We start from the raw sequence: 22,222 nt of genomic DNA, 5'->3' as shown, positions 1-22,222 counted from the left end.
CAGCTTTTACTATTTTGAGGTATGTTCCCCGTATGCCTAGATGTTCGAGGGTTTTTATCAAGAAGGGGTGCTGGATTTTATCAAAAGCTTTTTCTGCATCTAGTGATATGATCATGTGGTTTTTGTTTTGACATCTATTGATGTATTTAATTACATTTATGCTTTTGCGAATGTTGAACCAGGCTTGCATCCCAGGAATGAAGCCTACTTGGTCATGATGGATGATTTTTGAGATGTATTGCTGAATTCGGTTTGCTAGGATCTTGTTGAGAATTTTAGCATCTATGCTCATCAAAGATATTGGCCTGTGGTTCTCTTTCTTTGTTGAATCTTTACCTGCCTTGGGTATCAATGTGATGCTGGTTTCATAAAATGATATGGGGAGAGTTCCATCTTCTCAATCACCTGGAATACCTTCAGTAGGATTGGTATCAGCTCCTCTTTAAATGTCTTGCAGAATTCTGCTGGAAAGCCATCTGGTCCAGGGTTTTTTTGTAGGTAGATTTCTTATTACGTAATCAATCTCCTTGATTGTTATTGGTCTATTTAGTGTCTCAATTTCTTCTTGTTTCAACCTAGGCAGGTTGTGTAATGACAGAAAGCCCTTCATTTCCTTAAGGTTTTCAAGTTTGTTTCCATACAACTGTACATAGTAGTCTCTAATGATCTTTTGTATTTCTTCAGGATCAGATGTGACTTCATCTTTCAGGTTTCTGATTGTGTTTATTTGGGCTTTTTCTCTCTTTTTCTTGGTCAGTCTAGCTAGGGGACCATTGATCTTGTTTATCCTTTCGAAGAACCAACTTTTTGCTTTATTGATTTTTTTGTATTATCTTTTTGTCCTCTATGTCCTGGATTTAGGTTTATTTTGGTGATCTGGATTCTTCTGCTGAAATTAGGGTTTTTGTGGTCTTGCTTTTCCAGCTTCCTTAGGTGGCTTCTTAGGCTGTTAATTTGTGATCCTTCCATTTTCTTCATGTGCATTTGTAGCGATATAAATTCCCCTCTTACTACAGCTTTCATGGTGTCCCAGAGATTTTAGTAAGATGTTTCTTCATTTTCATTTGTTTCTAGGTATCTTTTGCTCTCTGTTTTGATTTCATCATTGACCCAGAAGTTGTTTCGCATCATGCTGTTTAGTGTCTATGTCTTTGTGGGTTTTGGGGGAACCTTGTTGGTGTTAATGTTTATTTTTATTCCACTGTGATCCAAGAAGGTGCATGGTAAAATTTCGGTCCTTTTAAATTTGCTTATGCTTGATTTATGGCCAAGTATGTGGTCGATCTTAGAGTACGTTCCATGCGGTGATGAGTAGAATGTGTATTCTGTGGTCTTTGGATGGAGGGTTCTGTAGGTATCAATTAAGTTCATTTGATCAAGCGTCACATTGAAGTTTCAGATATCATTGCTGATTTTTTGTACTCCACATCTTTAAAATAAAATTTTTTTAAAATAAAATAAAAATAAGACGTGCCTAGAAATTTTAAGAATCCATTCAAAAGAAATACTTACATATGTAACTGCATGAAGAAATGGGTACATGGGTTTTGCATTGAAATTCATTGCAGAAATTCCAAAAACCTAATGTGTATTAATTTAGAAATTACTATATTTTTATAAATATGTTACATAGCTATTAAATAGAACAAGTATTATTAAGAAACAACTATAATTGAAATAGTTCATCAAATATAGTTAAATGAAGAAAGAAAATCACATTTTTATAATGCTTCTTAATTTGTGTAGGGAAATCCCCTTGCTGCACATGAATTCCTACATAATGTGTACTTGTTGGTGCCCATGTATACACATGTGTGGTCACATATATGTATATATAATCTCATGATTTGGAATGATAATAAGCAGGCAAGAGAAGTTGCTTTTAGGAAGAGGAGTAAACTATGAGAAATAAATAATTATTTGGGTTTTTTAATGCAGCAAACATGTATGAGTGCTACAATTATTTTTAAAGCCTCTTCTCAGCCAGGCAAGATGGCTCATACCTGTAATCCCAGCACTTTGGGAGACCAAGGTGAGAGGATTGCCTGATTTCAGGAGTTTGAGACTAGACCTCATGTCTACAATGAAACAAAAAATTAGCTGGGCATGGTGGCACACACCTATAATCCCAGCTACCTGAAAAGCCGAGGCAGAAGGATTGCCTGAACCCAGTTATTCAAAGCTGCAGTAGCCATGATCTTGCTGCTGCACGCCAGCCAGGGTGACAGAGTGAAACTCTGACTGTAAATAAATAAAAACATAAATACATAAATAAGCCACTTCTCAAAGCAATTCTGGCCCTTTAAGTTCTCAAATATGTAACAAAACACATTTCTCATATCTTAGTGAAAGCCGAAATTAAACTAAGGAATGATCAAAAGCAGTTTGGAATTTTGTTGGGTTGTACTAATTTACATCAAGGTGCCTCAAAAATATCCTTTTTGTGTCCATTTACTTTATTTTCAATATTTTGCTTCAATGTTTAATAAAGTTAACTTGTGCTACTAATTTAAAGAATCTGAATGAGAAACCAAATAACACACAAAATCAATCACGATTCTTCAGACTCTAAGACAACTACATGACATGAGTCAAAAGTCAATATTTCATGCAGTAATTTGATACTCTACAACATAAATTGATCCTGAGGCTCTTAATCAGTTTTGAGTTACTAGCCCTTCCTCATTCTTCTTATCTTTATGATAATGTTAAGTAATGTATTAGATAGAATAAAACAGTAACAGATAAACCACCACATCACAGTGATTTAACAAGATAAAAGTTTATTCTTATTCATGTAAAGTCCTACACAGGTACAGGAAACGCATTCCACATGATGATCCAGGGATCCAGGCACCTTCCATATCCCAGCCCCACCATCCTAGGCCCTTGGACCTTCACTTCCAACCAATGATGGGAAGAGCAAGCATGGAGGAGGCACACCCACTTCATATCCACTGCAGCCTAAAGCTAAATCTCCTTTGGTAAGACTATGATCTCACCTAAATGTAAGAGGGCTGAAAAATGCAGTCCCATGCTGGCAGTTATGTCTAGAGACGAGAGTGCCTAAAGAAGTGGAGGACCATCTTTTAAGGAATATGTCTTGGTTAAGGTAATACGTGCAGCTGAAACAAGTAAATCCCAAAAGTAAGTCCACGAAAATTCTGCCTTTTTTGTTCCACATGTCTAAGGATTTCAAATGAACTTCTACCCTCAACTCATAGTTACTTAGGAAATATAACTGACAACTTTGCCATATTTATTCTCCACCACCTTCATTTCTGTCACACCATTCTAAAGACACATTCACCCGTGTCTTGGCTTCTCTCAATGTCATCACTGCTCTATTCCAAGATACCTCTTAGGATAATTTACTTAGTGAGGTATTTTGGTGGTGGTGGTAGTGGTGGGTTTTTTTGTTTAGATTTTTGTTTGTTTGTTTGTTTTGTTGGTGTTGCACTCTGTCACTCAGGTTGGAGTGCAATTGTATAATCATGGTTTACCTCATCCTTGACCTCCTGGACTCAGGTGATACCTCCGCCACAGCCTCCCATGTAGTTGTACAGGCACACCTCACCATGCCCAGCTAAATTTTTTATTCTTTGTAAAGCAAGGTCTTGCTAGATTGCATAGGCTAGTCTCAAATTCCTGAGTTCAAACAATCCTCCTGCCTCTGCCTCCCAAAGTGCTAGGATTACAGTTGTGAGCCACCATGCCTGGTGTGAGGTGTTAAATTCACCCATTTTATGTTTGCTTTTATCTGTGTTACTCTCAAATGAACTTTTAGGGTCAAATTCTAAAAGTACTTTAAGCATAAAGTTTATAAATTCCCAGTGAAATCAAATGCTCAGTGCTAGCAGATAATGTCAATATTTTCATTTCAATTAATACTGGCTGTGCTGTTGGTGTTTCGAGCTCTTTCACATAGTTATTATGTCATTTTTTACTCTTCAAATAGTAAACAATCTCAAGAAAAAGTTATTTCAGTTTAATTTTCACAGAATATTGACAATTTTGAGTGATAGCTATCGAAGTTTATGTTCATAAAGAATTTTTCTAAGTTTAAGTTTATGTAGCATTCTAAAATGTTATAGTTAATTACTGATTATCTCATTTCTAGTTTTTCACTTTACATTCTCATCAAATGTATGTTTATAACCAATGTTCCTAAGGCAGCGATTATATAGAAATGTATTCTCTGAAACCATTCTTCATGCAGATTTTTCATGTACCACTTGCTCCTGGAAGGTAGTGTTCAGATCTCTATATGGTGACATATATTATAAACATCTGTGAGTATATACATTCATTTCTGTTAAGATCTAAGTGTTCGCTGTGTATTACTTTCCTTTGTATACTTTTATGTTTTGTATATGTTTCTGTTTCATTCTGATAAAGACACATAATCTGAGGTGATACATTTCCTAAATTTGTTTGACATCATAGAATTTTATATTTGACTTGTCTCGGTTCAAACTTTTGTTTTTTACCCTGAAATGACTTTTTGTAACTGATGTCCATATTATTAGAAAAAGTCATCAAATTATCATTTTCACAAGATTTCATAGGATTTTTGTCATTTAGAACAGCTGCAATTCACCTGGGTGTGAAAAGAAAAATGAAGAAAAGAGTCTAATGTTTATGGATGGTCTACTATGCACTAGGCTTTCCAAATGATCAGGAGAGCTTTTTTTATGTACCTAAGAAAAGTATATGTCCTCTCATAGTAATCAAGGACAGTTGGAGCACAGGGAAGCATGCTCTCAAAACATGGTCTCCTGTGCAAGATTTCCTCAGGTTTATGCTATAACCCCAGCAAGTATAAGATCACACTATAGCTCATTTGTTTGTAAATTGCACGATTGCTTAATATGAAATTTATAACCCTCCTTATCCAGTATAAGAATGAAATATAAATAAACAAGGGAATGTCTTTGGCAAGCAAATATCTCTGCCCTCCTTGGAGAGTCAGGAAGCTTCTAAAGGAAACTACCTTGCAGAGGGTTTTTCCTCCTTTTCCGAGTGGGAATGAACTCAGAATCAGCCCACTTCAGAAAGAGATTAGAGAACATTTTTAACAGTGGACTTACACAGGGGGTTCATGCCCTACAAGACGTTCCCTTCAGACAGGTTCTAATAAATCCCACTGGGACACCTTGGCTCTTTCTTGGATGCTCCAGTCTGCCCCCTGCCTCCCTCACCAGCTCCTCACAAATCTCCACACCTTGGAGTGCCCCTTGGAACCAGCTGATTTTTCAGGGCCCCTTCTTCCCACTTCTGCTGCAGCACAAGGGACCCAGATGACATCAGGGAAAAGCTGAGCTAAATATTTTCACTCCAGGAGCTTATTCATTGTCACACTGGTCCTGCTTCCTGACAGGTTCATCTGTACCATCTGGAGACTGGGAACGAGGGCAGAGCAGGAATTCATGACATGCAGGTATTCAGGGACTATAATGAGAGAAGTTGCCTCAGAGTTGTGCTCTGTGGCTGCCTGTTTCTTAATTGTGCATCCTGCTGGGGATGAGGACAGAAATAGAAAAAAGACAATCGCTTTGTCGCTCCTTCCCAGTGGAGGTGGATATGCACAGGGTTTCATGGCCCAGCCCCTACAGTGAGCCCTCAAGAGCTGTCAGCTAGGTTGAGCCCATCAGAGAATCACACCTGCTTTCTTAGGAATCTGATCCATTTTCCATCAGAAACAGAAGCGAGGGTCCTGAAGCTCCCTCGGAAACTCCCAGAAAGCGGGAAACTTGTCCCAACCTTCACGTGCTTCTCCCTTCTGAGATCCTCCTAATGTGGGAGCTACCTAGGTTGCCTTTATTTTCTTTACCATAAATTCTTCCTAGACATGTGGTAGCTCCTAGTCTTTCATTAACTCTCACTCTTATACTGCAAACGTTGGTAAGGAAAATCACTCCTCTCTAAACATGTGCTGATTATTATTCTGCTATGGATAGTTTTAGGGAAGGTTCGTGCTAACTTATTTAAATGTATTACTCACAAATAATGTGAGCATGTATAGAATCAAGTTTATTTAATTTTATATAGTGGAGGAGTAGCTTCCTGAAAGTAACAAACTTATGAACGTTGATGCCAAATGAAAAGATACAGAATATATTACCTATAAAATTACCATGTTCACTTACACTGTTATAATCAAGACTATAAAATTGACTTTCAGAGAATAATAACCAATAAAGTGAATGATTTTCAGGGACTTCCATTAGCCGTGAAGAGGTCATGCTTGTCAGGTCCATCAATCATAGGCTATCCAAGACGACTGATAACAATTGATCCCAGTCATTGAGTGTTCTCTGTGTACCATCAATGTGTTCAATGTATAACATGAACGATCTCAATTAATCTTTACAACAGGCCGGGCTTGGTGGCTCAGCCTGTAATCCCAGCACTTTGGGAGGCCAAGGCGAATGGATTGCCTGAGCTCACAGGTTCAAGACCCACCCGGGCAAGTTGGCGAGATCTTGTCTCTACAATTTAAAAAAAAAAAAAATTAGCCAGGTATGGTAGCACGTGCCTGTAGTCCTGGTTACTTGGAAGGCTGAGGCGAAAGGATCATTGGAGTCCCCCAGGTCGAGGCTGCAGTGACCGGTAGCGTGCCACTGCACTGCAGTTGCGGCAACAGAGTGAGACTCCAACTCAAAAAAAAAAAATCTTTACAACAACCTTATAAAATATATATGATCACTTTTCACCTTTTAAAAAAGAGGGAACTGAGGCTTGAAGAGATTAAGACATATATTCAAGTTCATACAAGAAATAAATGTGGATCTGACTCCTAATCCCACGGTTTTTTAATCACAACTTTGACGTGCCTTTTAACGTTTTCTTTGAGAATCTGACCCACAGCAGAATGTAGAGAGTTTATTAATGTTTTGTTTTCTCATCTTAAATCAAATTGAAATCCAGTCCATCAATATTTATTGAACACCCACCACGTTCCAGACACATATATGGTCAAATATACCATCTTTGTATCACTTACCAGATCAAAAAGATTTTTTTAATCTAAGGTTTATTCTGAACACAATTTCTTAAGAAATTAATTTTGAAGTTTAATTAAATGGCCCTTATTGGCTATTTGGGAATCAAGAGAGAATGTTTCAATATCCCAGATAAGTGGGTTGGCAGATATTATTACTATTATAAATTGTAAGATAGTATTTTCCAAGGTTGTTTATAAGACAGTTAAGCTGAATGTAGACCTCCTGTGTAACCAAAGTCCTCTAAGAAACCACCCATTATTGGAACTATCAACAAGTCTCTAGAAATACTGTGAAGATGTGTATTGAGGAGGTAGAAAAGAAGATCTTTCAGAATGAGAAATTGCAGGAGAGAGAATGGAAATTAGGAATGGAGAGAAGAAAAGAGGCTCAGAGAAGGAAAAATATAATGGGATAGAGATAATGTATAGTGAGACACAGCCATCAAGACAGACATAGGAGTGTTCTAGTGAGAATATTAGTTCTACTTCTTATTACTTGGAAGTAAACTGTCTATCACTTTGGTTGAACTGGGGGTTTAAAAATACTTTTATTTTAAGAATGCTGTGTGACTCATTAGTTTGTCAGCTCATGAGATCTTAATTTTTCCTTTTTGAACATAGGCTTCATCTAGTACTGACAGGTTTGGTCATGTGTAAAGAAATGATTTCAGTTTTAGATATTTACTTTGAAACCATGGAGATGTCAGATCATTTATTAGTCATCAAATAATTTGCTAAGTTTGCCACATTTTTTAATGGCTAGCTTATACATATATATACATAATGTATATTTTAAAGCCAACACAATGCCTGAATGTTACACTTGGAACTGGGTTATATTTCATTTCTTTTGTAGTCTCTCTTTTTATGTCTGTAAATCTTTTGGCAAATTTGAGTTTAAGTAAGATGTCCTTAGTATCATGCAGAAGGAAATAAAATGTGGAGAGGGGAAAGCAAATAGAAGTGTCTTTCAAGTATTCAATATTTACACAATTTGGAGGATTCTATGGTTATTCTTCTCATACAGAAAGTTTGATTTGCCTTAGGGAAAATATTGTTAATTGGGTAAAATCATTGCAAGCAAGATTTAAGAAAGCCAGAAATTCCAGATCCAGTTCAATGATGATCCCCCAAAAAATCAGTATTTAGACATTCAATTATTTATTAATTTTTTATTTACTGATTAATTTGCTCCTGCAATAAATAATTAGTAAGTGTCAGAATTACAAAAATTAGTGCACCTCTTCTTTGTTCACAAGGAGGGTATTAACAATCCTGTCCTATAAAATAAATAGGAGTTTCAACCCATATGGCAACTGTCCTTAAACAATCTTAATGTGTTCATTAAGTCTTTCTTTCTTCTTGTCTCTCTCTCTGTCTAGCTTTCAAAGGGATTCATACTTTGTGCATAGTGGGATGTTTCCTTTGTGTAATCATTTGGGAAATCACAAAAGGACGCAACAAAGAACTGAATAGTGAGATTAAGATGTTTATAATATGTAAATTCAAATGTATTTTCACAACCAAATATTTTCATATGCTTTCTGTGTTTTCCAAATAAATTTAAAAGACCGGGTCTAGCACAGTAATTTTGTATAGAATCCTGAAAAAAAAAAACATATAAGGCTTGGTCATATATTATGAAGTTGTAATATCCACTAGAATTCATTTGCATCTTTCTGAAATAATAATTTATTGATTATGCATGTAAGTAAGCAATTATTTGTTGCCACTAGAGAAGGATCTAGTGAGGATGCCCTTCAGTGTTCCAATTAGATGATCAGTAAAAGCTTTCTTTGAGTTGTACTTTAATGAGGTTGTCTTGGCCCAGGGCCTGGTCCTCACTTTGTAGATCCAGATCCAGAAAGTCTGGTCAGCACACATAATTCTCAGTTGTATCATGCTCTCCAAACTAAAAAGAGAACAACGAATAAGCCCAAATGAAAGTAATGCACTTTAAAAAGGTAACTGCAAAATTGTTCAAGAACTTTGCTGATCAGCACATTCCTTCTTTGTCAAAATATCTGCACAAGGAGACACAATAATACTTGATGGTTGATAGGTGAACATAAGAGCAGAGGGGGCTAACTGGAGATATTGCTGGCCAGGGTCATCCAGCACTGATCACTCATGCCATCTGGACTGCAGCCACCAGCCTGTCAAGAGAAGAACACCCTCACACCATCAGGCCAGACTCCCATGGACCATAAGAGGATGCCCTGACAATCTCTGCCTCTCACTAATCATCTTCCTTCTTTATTCCTTGTCCTTTCTCTAGATGAGTACCCCACACAGCGATTATATCTGGGTTCACTGAGCCATAGTCCCTTCCTCCTCCCCTGCCTCCCTGAGATTGCATCAAAGCACACTGAGTGGGCTTCCGGATGCATTCAGAACTCCCAGGTATGTGTTTCTTCACGTTGCTTATTTTCCTCCTCTGTTTCTTCTCATCCCTCAGGAGTGAATTTTACAAGTATCGCTTCCAACAAGGCAGTGTTATTTCTCTTATTTCCACATTCTTTGGGAAGCATCTCTTTAATACTTCTTCTAGTATTAATGACACTTAGGCAAGGATCTTATCAAAAGCAGCACTTTTCCTTACATTAAATCCTGGAGAATTTTCTTCAAAGGCAAGCAGGCACAAGTTCAATGGTTCAGCCTCAGGTTATTATTGCCTAGCAGGGGCACTAACAAAACTGTACCAGCAAAATGCTGGATTTCTACATAGTACATTGAGGAAGATGTTATCTAGGACTTAAATACAAAGACTCAAATATTATTTGGCACATCGCCAATTCACAGAATACCAGTTACCTTACTGACAGTGTATTACTATGATAATCTAAAAAATGACAAATTCACTAAATTGGCTCTTTGCCACAATTTTTTAAATTAGCCATCTGTAAAGTATTTAGCAATTCTTATTTTGCTGAATTAGGACAGAGCTAATTATTTTTATGAATCGTCATTTCTTGAGATTTTTAAATTTCAAGTTTGTTACATAATACAAATGTTAAACATGGCACAAACAGGTCTTCCAACACATTGGCATCCCAGGTATGATCATTCCTGCTTCTGGTAAACTGGATTTGCTCTTTTGGTGAGAAAAGTATAGAGGGATGAGTTACAAATAGTTCATGGTGAACTACATCTGGAAATATTTTAATTTGTCTACACACTCTCACCATATCCTTCAAATCACCACATGAATGCCTGACCTCACCCTCATAAACAACATTGCAGCCAAAGTCTAGATTCACAATACATGAACACTACGCAGCCCTGAAAAATCCAGTTGCTACAAACTTTATGAGTTGCTATTCCAAACAATTTTTGGTAAGTCAATAACCATGATTCAGTCACTAGATGAACTGCCAAATGGCCAATGATCGGTGTATATTCATCATCCATTGTAAACTGAACCAGTTCATACATAGCACATCCATTAAGTCCTTCTTAGGCACCTAAACAATCACACTGTCATAAAAGGAAAGCATTACCGTTTTGCTCCTCTTGTTACCAAGTAAACTTCTCTAGGGTACAAAGGTTAATTTCAGATATTGAAAGCAATACAGCTGCTATTTCTATTGAGACATTGAAATTACGTTTCTTTTCTAGAACTATTCTAACTCTTATAGTTGGAGTTCTTCCATGACTGATTATTTCTACACTTTAGGAATTCCCTTAGTGATTTTGACATGTGCAGATTCAAGACAATCCTTACTACGTGGTAATTTTACTTCCTCTTTTGGTTTGACACTCTTTCTTCCCAACACAAGTGTCAATGGCTCCATGCACCCTATCACTGGTGATACAATCCCTCCTATAAAAATGGATCTTTAGCAATTAATTTATTATGTAACTAGATCATTAATTTTTTTAAGTATCTTTTCAAAATGACTAAATTCATAAAATAAAAAATGTCTAGGCATGTTTTAACAATCTTGTCCTATGCTATCCATTTATTTTTCACAGTGAAATGGGGGGGGGAATCAGACAATGGTCACAGAGTTCATCCTACTGGGGTTTTGTTTTGACCCAAGGATTCAGATGCTTCTCTTTGGGTTCTTCTCCCTGATCTACATCTTCACCCTACTGGGGAACAGGATCATCCTGGGGCTCATCTCACTGGTCTCCAGACTGCACACCCCCATGTACTTCTTCCTCTCACATTTGGCCGTGGTCGACATCACCTATGCCTGCAACACAGTGCCCCAGTTGTTGGTGAACCTCCTGAATCCAGCCAAGCCCATCTCCTTTGCTGGCTGCCTGACTCAGACCTTTCTCTTTTTGGGTTTTGCTCACACTGAATGTCTCCTCCTGGTGGTGATGTCCTATGATCTGTATGTCACCATTTGTCATCCTCTCCAATATTCTGTCATCGTGAGCTGGAGAATGTGCATTGTCCTGGCTGCCACTTCTTGGATATGTGGCTCCCTCTTGGCTCTGGTCCATGTGGGTCTTATCCTGAGGCTACCCTTCTGTGGGCCTCATGAAATCAACCATTTCTTCTGTGAAATCCTGTCCATCCTCAAGCTGGCCTGTGCTGACACCCGACTCAACCGAGTCGTCATCTTTGCAGCCTCTGTGTTTGTCTTAGTGGGTCCCCTGTGCTTGGTGCTGGTCTCCTACTGGCGCATCCTGGTTGCCATCCTCAGGGTGCAGTCTGGGGAGGGTCGCAGAAAGGCTTTCTCCACCTGCTCCTCCCACCTCTGCGTGGTGGGGCTCTTCTTTGGCAGTGCCATCGCCATGTACATGGCCCCTAAATCACGTCATCCGGAGGAGCAGCAGAAGGTCCTTTTCCTGTTTTACAGTTTTTTCAATCCTGCACTGAACCCTTTGATCTACAGCCTAAGGAACGCAGAGGTCAAGGATGCCCTGAGGAGGGTACTGTGCAAAGAACGTCATTCCAGTTGGTGTGACATTTGAATCCCCAGCCTCAGTGGTCTTGTGGAATGGTGGGCACTGAATATGGCTTAAGTTCACAACTCTCTTTATATCTGAGACTGCATGATTCAAGAGACTGCAAGGTGTTTCCTTTTCTTCCTCAGGAAGTACTTGTGTTTTACTGGACTGATCATATGTAATTACTTGTTTCATCTAGCTACTTATTGAATTGAGAATGTCTGGGGGAAATTTTTATTTTACGTACTGCTGTGGATCCCACAAATTTTAAATATACACCCTACCACTGTAGGTCAAATATGCTTCATAATAGCAAAATAGCAGTCACTACCAGATGTAGTCACATCAATGGGAATTTTTTTTAAATACTGCAGCCACAGGCAGAGACCTGAAACCCACTGATGCCTCTGTCCATGTTCATCCCACATTTAAATGTTTCCCCTTCTTGTACTTCCTCTTACATGCAGTAAATGTACCTAAATGCCTACTTAGGCTTGGGAGAAAAATGATTTTGTGTTGATTGAATCCTGTAAGCTGTCTGACAATTTTCTGTGGTCAGAGAGTGAACTCTTACACATTCCGCCAGCAATCCCAAGGAATTACACAACAAAATCCACTCTCCAGTCTGCCCTGAGACTGTGACAGCCACTGGTTTCTAAACTCTTCTCACCTTCTCAAATGTCTATGGTTCTCTCTGAATCAGCACATGATCCTCCAAGTGGAGGGAGTTAGTAAGTGCCCAATCCTACTTTAATTGTTGGGTATAGATAGAAGAGACAATTCAATGGAAAGAAGAGTTTTAACAACAATGCAATAACAACAAGAGTTTTAAAAACAAATAATTTAACTTTATTATTTTTATTCTGTACCATCCATTGCACCTTGATAGGTACTTTACAGAGATAACCTCCTTTTCTCCTCATAGCAAATTCATTTCCCATTTTATCCTATTTTGTGAATGCAAATACTAAGGAAATGGAAAATGTTAGACTCATACTCAGTCTGGCTCCTAAGCCTTCTCTTCTTAACCAGGACAATGTAGGACATTATTATCAGTGTTATTAGATGAAGAATAAGTCTAAACCAACCCAATGCAGGATATATTAGGTGAGTATAGATTTTTTCTCAGTCTAATATGTGCTATGGTGAGGAGAGGAAAGCCACAAATTATTTGTGGAAGACTTCTTGTCATGTTCAATGAGTCCTATGCACATGGTTGCAAAGGAGATTAAGCATTTTAGGAGAACACAGACAAGGTGAGAAAGAAGGCTGTTCTCACTGAGATCAGAGACTCAGTTTAGAAATGAACTTTGTTCCAGGTACTAAGGTCCAGAAACAGACATCCGTATTTTCACATATAATACTCCTATGTCTGTACACATGTACACACACACACATCCACACACATGTATTGAGTGCTTGATGAAGCACTCTTGTAAGTACCTTACGAGTATTAGCTGTTTTTATCCTCATCATAACCCTATGAGGTAAAGACTATTACCACTTTTAAGTGAGTAAACACAGATATAGAGAATTATGTAATTTAACCAATGCCCTCAGCTAATAAGTACCTAGTGTAGAATCAAACTGAGGCAATATGATTACTGAACCCATAATCATAGCCACTCCCTAAAAATTAAAGGGATTATGAAGTTTCAGAAGAAGGAGGAGAGATGAAAATAAATTTTCACCCACTAGCCAAAGATAGGTACTGGTCTCCAGATAGAAACACACTTACAAGCTGCGAAATACAGCTTGACTTTCTCCCGGTGTGTGAAAATGAGAAAGAGGCAGCAAAAAAGAACTGTGACTCCAAGCATCAGGGACAGAGGGGAAGCCTCTTGTCCAGCAGGGCAGTGAAAACGAAAACAATGGAAGTAAGAGGTTGCCATCACAGTTTTAAATGGATGGTTCTCCAACTGAAGAGAATTAGCAAGTGTTCTTATAATTTATCCAAGTTGGATCCATAATTTTTACTTCCATTATTTCCTTTCACACTCTGTGAAAGGCTTTCTAGTTTCATGACAGATGCCACATATCACATTGCAAAATTGGGAGGGAAGCATTCAAGTGGATTCACACAAGAGTGAAGAGCTCTGATTCCAGGGTTAGGTCTCAAGGGATGAAAGCTCCCCTGCACAAAATGAGTAACAGAAAATCATGGAGGTGCAGAAACCATGCTCAGGGAGTCAGCTGTGTGGACCTTAGAATTTGTGTGCAGTGCTCTTCTAGGGTTGGCCTAGGTGTCTGGGAAGCCCATGATGCCGCCCAGCCCTTAAACACATGAGATTTGCACCTAGAGACTTGGGTTCTAGTCCCAGGTCTGCCATTACTAGCTGTGCTTTTTACAGAAAAGTTCTTTAAGTGGCTGGAGTCTCAGTCCCTTATCCATAAATTATACATATGAGAGCAGTTTAGGCTGCCCCAGAGGGTGACTGAAAATCTCCAACAAAAGGGATACATTTTGAAGACTTGAAAGTGCTATGCAAGCATAAGCTAAAATTGTTATTAGTATTGCTATACCAGAAATTATTTTAATTCTGCCAGAATTGCTAAATTTTTAGATCTGGAACAGACTGCCCCCTAAGCAGGAAGAGCATAAGGTGAAGAGGTCTTCCAAACTTTTGCCCTTATGGCTTCCCCATGTCCCTCTAGAGGTACAGGACTCAGCCGTGGAGGGAACAGCCTCACCGAGAACCTGAACTACAACCTAGACTCAGATTAAGAATTATACAAAGTTGAGGGAGTTAGCAAATTTGAATTCCTTTGCCATGGAAAGATCCCCTATGTTTTCCTAGTGGATGAAATGGATTCAAAGAAAGAGAAGACCCCACTCCCCCGGGACTTTTGTCATCTTTGTATAATTCTTAACCTGGAGTTTATCACACATGTCTCAATTATGCATTCTCTCTCCACAAGGAGAAGGACAAAAATTGGTTCATCTCTTTATCTCCAACCCCTAGACAGTTCTAGCACTTACTGAGTACTCATCAAAAGCTTGGTGAATAAATAAAGGACACAGTAGCTATCAGTTGATCTCATTTCCAAATTTTCAGTGTTGAGCCATCATCTAATTTCTAAATTTCCCTCTAATCGTGAGTTATAGTACAGAAGAAATTTAATTGTAGCTGATAATTATTGAGCACTTACTGGGTGGTAGGCACTATAAAAATGCTTTAATATAATTCTCACATCAAATTGTGAAGTAATGTTATCCTTACATAAAGATGGAGAAAATGAAGTTAGATAATTTATCCCGGGTCACAAAATTATTCACTGCTAGAAACATGACTCAAGATCAGGCAGTCTGACTTAAAATTAACTCCGTATCACTCTTTTTTAGAGGACCTACTGATCTTCATATTCTGAATGGCCGGCAACAGGTCTGTTCATAGTAGAATCTCAATAAACTTTGACTAAATAAACAAATAAACTTCTTGGAGATGTGTTACCCTTCATTCTTCTAAGGCTAGATATCTTTCTGTTCATGAGATTTGTTCATATCTGGCTTTTAGCATATAACTACGAGGAAGACAATATTCAAGAACATGCTTTTGCTCTATGATTATAAAGAAGAAAACAAACAAATTAGGTAGAAATTTATCATGTACGATAGAAAATGCTAGGAATGTGTATTTGTTTTATCATAGGAGTCAATGGTCATCATCTACTCAATGCGGTGTGCCAAATTACTGAACCTGCAATTCTGGAAGGCCAGCATGGGGCTGGTGCCAGATGGGAAGTCATGTTAGGGTGTTGCTCTTGAAAACTCAGGCAAGAGGGTGGAGGCAACTATGGGCAATAGCTACTGGAAATGACAAGGGTGGGAATCTGCATGTTATAGCTGGGCCACCTGCTGTCTCCCATTGGCAGCTGTAGCATCCTTGGCATGTGGACCAAGGCCTGCCAACCGCTGGCCTGCAGGGTTGGTGTTTACTATTTGCTGTGAGTGTTGAATATCACTGGTAAATGTAGGTTGTTGATGGCAGACAGAAAGGAAAGAGATCTGGAATGCTGTCTTACTGGACTTCACAACTGGGATGCTTCCCCAACCAGCAGAGAAGTGTCCTATATCCCTTGCTCTCTTCCCAAATTTGAATAGCCATTAGCTCATTTTTATAAGTATTTTTTAAACTTGTGTTTCTCTGTTTGTTTGTGTTAATTTTTGACATCATTTTGGGGCAAAAGAAGAAGTGGACCCTTGAGCACAGTATGGTTCTGTCAATAGACTACTGGCTCAGAGTCGGAATGTCTGGGATCTTGTGCCAATGCTCCCACTTACTTACTGCATAACCTTAGAAAAGTTGCTAACTCCTCTGGTCTACGGTTTCCACACTTATAAAAAGTTGAACTAGGCAAACATTTTTTTTTATTTGAACCAGACTAACTTAAGGTTCCCTCTTGTTTTCTATTTCCTGTCTTTATTGGTTTCCTTGCATTCCATATAAATTTAGATTTTCATTTTTTTCAAAGGAATGTAGAATAATTCCCATACAGAGAAAATGAAATGGATTTCAGAAGATAATTATATATATCAGGGCTTAGACATCATAGAAACTTAAAAATAAGTACCAAATTAATGACTGAGTTGACTACTGTAGTGGTCTGGGAATAGAAATGTCATAAGACTGGCTAAAGTATAACATGAAATGTTCACTCTAAGAAAAAGGAGTTTTATTAGCCCTCTTGATATTACTAAGGGTAACTTTTATCGGAAAAGGTTCTAGGACCTATACTAAAACTTAAGTGTCTAATTCTGTACCTGTATTACCAATATTATAAATAATAATTTTAATAACTAGCATTTGTTGAAAGATTTTAACTGTCAGGTCTTGTGCTGTTACCTGCATTATTATTCTGTCTAAACTTCATAACAACTCTATGGGATTAAGACTTTGGTCTCACTCATTTTATTACTCTATGGTTTCACAGAAGACAGAGGCACAGAGTGCAGAAGAAACTTTTCTGAATTACATAGCAAGTATCTGATATCACCTGAACTCTAATCCGGGTCAGCCTGATTCCAAAGACCACACCCAGAACGACTAGGCTATATGATCTCCTCATACCTTGGACTTCTGGAATCTTTTTCTGTCAACAGTTAAGAAAGGATCAAGAGAATCAGCCTCGAGATTTGATTTTGCTTAAGCTCAGAAAAATTAAACAACATGGTGACTATAGTTAACAATATATTGTATTCTTGAAAAATGCTGACAAAAGAATTTAGTGTTTTCACCCAAAAAGATAAGTATGAGAGATAATACATATGTTGATTAGCTTGATTTAGCCATTTCGCAATGTGTGTATATATTTCAAAACATCATTTTTACATGATAAATATGTACAATTTTATTAATCAACTTTTACAAAAGAAAATAAAATGTTTTAAATAAGTCTACCACCTTTACCACACACATATAAAAAGAAAATTCACCTAAGAGTTTCAAAAGTCCATTTTAAGAGAAAGATCAAAATATAGCTAACATAGTCTCCTATATATATATATATATATATATATATATATACATATATATATATATATATATATAAAATGAACAACTGGAAAATATAGAGAGACACACAAGTAGACACAAATGAATTATTCATAGTAGAAGTGGAAGCCAAAAATAAATATGATGAAAGATGTACAGCTCCCTAGTAAGTAGAGAAATAAATTTTATTTTTTTAAGATTTTAATTTTTTTATTTTGAAGATATGGGGTGCAATTCAGGATTAGATATACAAATGTTCATTATGCAGGTACCCTCGTTGTGAGGTGTGTCACCCCTGCCCTGGCAGTTTCTCACTACTGCCAATCCCATTTCCCCAACCCCTCCTGGCAGTTTCCCGCTACTGCCAATCTTTTTCTTATAGTATTACAATAATTATTCAAGGTCCGCTTATGAGTGAGAACATGTGATACTCAGTTCTTTGTTTCTGTGATAGATTACTCAGTATTATAGACTCTAAGTCCATCCAGGTTGCTGTGAAGATCATCATTATGGTCTTCTTTAAGTCTGTGTACTATTCCATCAAGTATATGGACCATTTTTTAAAAAATTCAGTCCTCTTTTGATGGGCAGCAAAGTTGGTCCCATGTTCTTGCTATTGTGAATAATGCTGCGATAAACATACATGTGCAAGTATCTTTTTTATAGAGTGACCCAAGTTCTTCCAGGTATATTCCTAGTAGGGGGATTGCGGGGTCGATTTTTAGATCTTTTAGGAATTGCCACATTCTTTTCCACAGAGGCTGTACTAGTTTACACTCCCACTAACAGCGTACAAGTGTTCCCTTTTCACTGCATCTTCTCCTCGCATTGGTTGTTTTTTGAATTATTGATGATAGCAATCCTGACTGGAGTTAGGTGGTATCTCAGTGTAGTTTTAATTTACATTTCTTTGATGACTAGTGAGGCTGAGCATTTTTTCATGTATCTGCAGACCGCTCATATGTCTTCTTTTGAGAAATGTCTATTCATATATTTTGCCCACTTTGTAATGGAGCTGTTTTTTTCACACATTTGAGTTCCTTATAGATCCTAGATGTTAGGCCTTTGTCAGACATACAGTTGGAAAATATTTTTCCCAGTCTGTGGGCTGTCTCCCCACTCTCTTGATGGTTTCTTTTGGTTTGCAGAAGCTTGTCAGTTTGATAAGGTCCAGCTTGTCTATCTTATCTCTTATGGCATGAGCACTTGAGGTTTTGATCAGGAATTGGTTGCCAGTTCCAATTTCCATAAGGGTGTCTCCTGCATTTTCTAAGGTTCTTATAGTTTGAGGTTTTACATTTACCTACATTCGATTCATTTAGAGTTGATCTTTGTGTATGGTGATAGGTAGGGATCTTGTTTTAATCTTCTGCATGTGGTCAGCCAGTTTTCCCAGCACCATTTACTGAATAGGTTCTCCTCTCCCCAGTGGTTGGTGGCGGAGGCTTTGTCAAGATGAGTTGGTTGAGAAATTGAGATTTTGCTTCTGGAATCTCTATCCTGTTCCATTGGTCTACATGCCTGTTCTTGTACCAATACCAGGCTGTTTTGATTATTGTAGCTTTATAATCGAGTTTAAACTCGGAGTGTGATACCTCCTGCTTTGTTTTTTTGTTTGTTTGTTTGCTTGTTTGTTTGTTTTGCTGAGGATTGTTTTAGTGATTTGTCATTTATGTTTCCATAAAATTCCTGTATTGTCGTTTCCAGATCTGAGAAGAATGCTGCTGGTAATTTAATGGGTGTTGCATAAAATCTGCAGATTGCCTTGGATAGGATGGACATCTTCACAATGTTGATTCTTCCAATCCATGAACATGGAATATTTTTCCATTTGTTTTGTCATCTTCTATTTCTTTGAGCAGTGTTCTGTTTCATTGTAAAAGTCTTTCACAATTCTGGTTAGGAAGATGCCAGGGTATGTGATTTTTTTTCTGCCTATGGTGAATTGGATTGTGTTTTTTATTTGGGTTTCTGTTTGTTTATTGCTGATATATAGAAATGTGACTATCTTTTGCACATCTATTTTATACCCTGATACTTTTCCAAAGTCTTTTATCAGTGCAAAGAGGTTTTTGAAGTACTCTCTTGGGTTCTCAAGATATAGAATCATGTCATCTGCAAAGAGGGATAACTTGACTTCCTCTTTTCCTGTTTAGATGCCCCTGATCTCCTTCTCTTGTCTGATTGCACTAGCTAGGAATCCAAAATTATATTGAAAAGGAGGAGTGAAAAAAAACAAACAATCCCATTAAAAAGTAGGCAAAAGACATGAAAAGACACTTTTCAAAAGAAGATATACGGGCAGCCAACAGACAAATGAAAAAGTCCTCAGCCTCACTCATCATCAGAGAAATGCAAATCAAAACCACATTGAGATACCACCTAACCCCAGTAAGAATGGCCATCATTAATAAAACAAACAACAACAGATGCTGGTAAGGATGCACAGAAAAAGGAACGCTTCTACACTGCTGGCAGGAATGCAAACTAGTGCAACCTCTTTGGAAGACAGTGTGGTGGTATCTGAAAGAACTAGAAATTGACCTTCCATATGACCCAGCAATTCCCCTATTGGGAGTATACCCAGAGGAATTCAAATTATTTTTCAAAAAAGATACCTGCACACATATGTTTGTTGCAACTCTATTCACAATAGCAAAAACATGGAACCAGTCATGTTGCCCATTGAAGCTAGACTGGATTTTAAAAATGTGGTACATATACATGATGGAATATTATGCAACCATAAAGAAGGAAGAACACATGAACTTTGCAGTAACTTGGATGGATTTAGAGTCTATCATATCAGTGGTCTATCGGAGAAACAAAGAACAGAGTACCATATGTTCTCACTCATATGCGGAACATGAACAATTATAATACTCTAAGAAAGTGATTGGCAGTAGTGGAAAACTGTCAGGGGAGGGGTGAATGGGACTGGCAGTTGAGGGAAACTGCTAGGAGAGGGAGGGGCATACCTTGTCAAACAAGGGTGCCTACATAATCAACGTTATATACCTAACCCTGAATTGTACCCCACATCTTTATAATTTTAAAAAAAGAAAAGGAGGGGTGAGAGTGGGCATCCTTGTCTTATTCCAGTTTTAGAGGGAATGGTTCCCATTTCTGTCTGTTTAACAGTATGCTGACTGTGGTTTTCTCATAAATGGCTTACTATTTTGAAGTATGTTCCATCAATGCCTAGATGTTCGAGGGTTTTTATCAAGAAGGGGTGCTGGATTTTATCAAAAGCTTCTTCCACGTCTAATGATATCATCATGTGGTTTTTGTCTTTACATCTGTTGATGCATTTAATTACAATTATGGTCTTACAAATGTTGAACCAACCCTGCATCCCAGGGATGAAGCCAACTTGATTGAGGTGGATGATTTTTGAGATGTGTTGTTGAATCCGGTTTGCTAGAATCTTATTGAGAATTTTAGCATCTATGTTTATCAAGCATATTGACCTGTAGTTCTCTTTCTTTGTTGGGTTTTTACCTGGTTTGGGTAGCAATGTGATGTCAGCGTCATAAAATAATTTGGGGAGAGTTCCATCTTTCTCAATTGCCTGGAATACTTTCAGTAGGATTGGTCTCAGTTTCTCCTTGCATGTTTTATAGAATTCTGCTGAAAAGTCATCTGGTCCAGGACTTTTTTTTTTTGTAGGTAGTTTTCTTATGACATAGTCAATTTCTTGGATTGTTATTGGTCTACTAGGGTCTCAATTTCTTCTTGTTTCAACTTGGGGAAGTTGTGTGATGTCAGAAAGTCCACCATTTCCTTAGATTTTCAAGTTTGTTTCCATATAAGTATACGTAGTAGTCGCTGATAATCTTTTGTATTTCTTCAGGGCCAGTTTTGATTTGATCTTTTGCATTTCTGATTGTGCTTATTTGGGCTTTTTCTCTCTTTTTCTTGGTCAGACTAGCTAGGGGACCATTAATCTTGTTTATCCTTTCAAAAGAATGAGCTTTTTGTTTCATTGATTTTTTTTGTATTATCATTTTGTCTTCTATATTCTGAATTTGGGCTTTTATTTGGTGATATGGATTCTTCCGCTGAAATTAGGGTTTTGATGATCTTGCTTCTCCATTTCCTTTAGGTGATTTGTTAGGCTATTAACTTGTGATCTTTCCATTTTCTTCATGTGTGTTCGTAGAGATATGAATTCCCTTCTTAGTACTGATTTCATGGCATCTCAGAGGTATTGATAAGATGTTTCTTCATTTTCATTTGTTTCCAAGTATATTTTAATCTCTGTTTTGATTTTCATGTTGATCCAGGAGTTGCTTAGCATCATGCTGTTTGGTGGTCATGTCTTTATGGGTTTGGGGGGAACTTATTGATGCTAATGTTTATTTTTATTCCACTGTGGTATGAAAAGGTGCATGGCAGGATATCAATCTTGTGAAATTTGTTTATGCTTGATTTGTGGCCAAGGATGTGGTCAATCTTAGAGTATGTTCATGTGGTGAATGAGTAGAATGTAGAATGTACATGATTGCTGGGTGGAATGTTATATAGGTATCAATTAAATCCATTTGGTCAAGCATCACATTGAGGTTCTGGATCTCCTTGTTGATTTTTTTGTTTTGATGATCTGTCTGGGATCATGAGTAGGGTATTTAAGTCCCCAGTTATGACAGTGCTAGAGTCAATATCTTTTTTAAGTTTACCTAGAAGCTGCTTTATGAAAGTTGGTGCACCTACGTTGGGTGCATATATGTTTAGGATGGATATTTCTTGTTGATGGATTGAACCTTTTATCATTATGTAGTGACCTTCCACATCGTTTAAATTTTTGATAGCTTAAAGG

At 37.6% G+C, this 22,222-nt stretch overlaps 1 protein-coding gene across 1 annotated transcript; it reads left to right on the top strand.

Moving 5' to 3' along the window:
* Nucleotides 1-10,973: 10,973 nt before the first annotated feature.
* On the top strand, nt 10,974-11,935 carry LOC103274268 (olfactory receptor 2A1/2A42). Its single transcript, XM_008071728.2, has one exon. The coding sequence runs from the start codon at nt 11,006-11,008 to the stop codon at nt 11,933-11,935; it is 930 nt and encodes a 309-aa protein (XP_008069919.1). The 5' UTR covers nt 10,974-11,005.
* Nucleotides 11,936-22,222: the final 10,287 nt, after the last annotated feature.

Source organism: Carlito syrichta, unplaced genomic scaffold (assembly GCF_000164805.1).
Source record: "Carlito syrichta isolate Samal-C Ts95f unplaced genomic scaffold, Tarsius_syrichta-2.0.1 Scaffold314683, whole genome shotgun sequence".
In the NCBI taxonomy this organism is placed as follows: Eukaryota; Metazoa; Chordata; class Mammalia; order Primates; family Tarsiidae; genus Carlito; species Carlito syrichta.
Note: the sequence above shows the minus strand (reverse complement) of the source record. Positions and strands in the feature narration are given on the sequence as shown.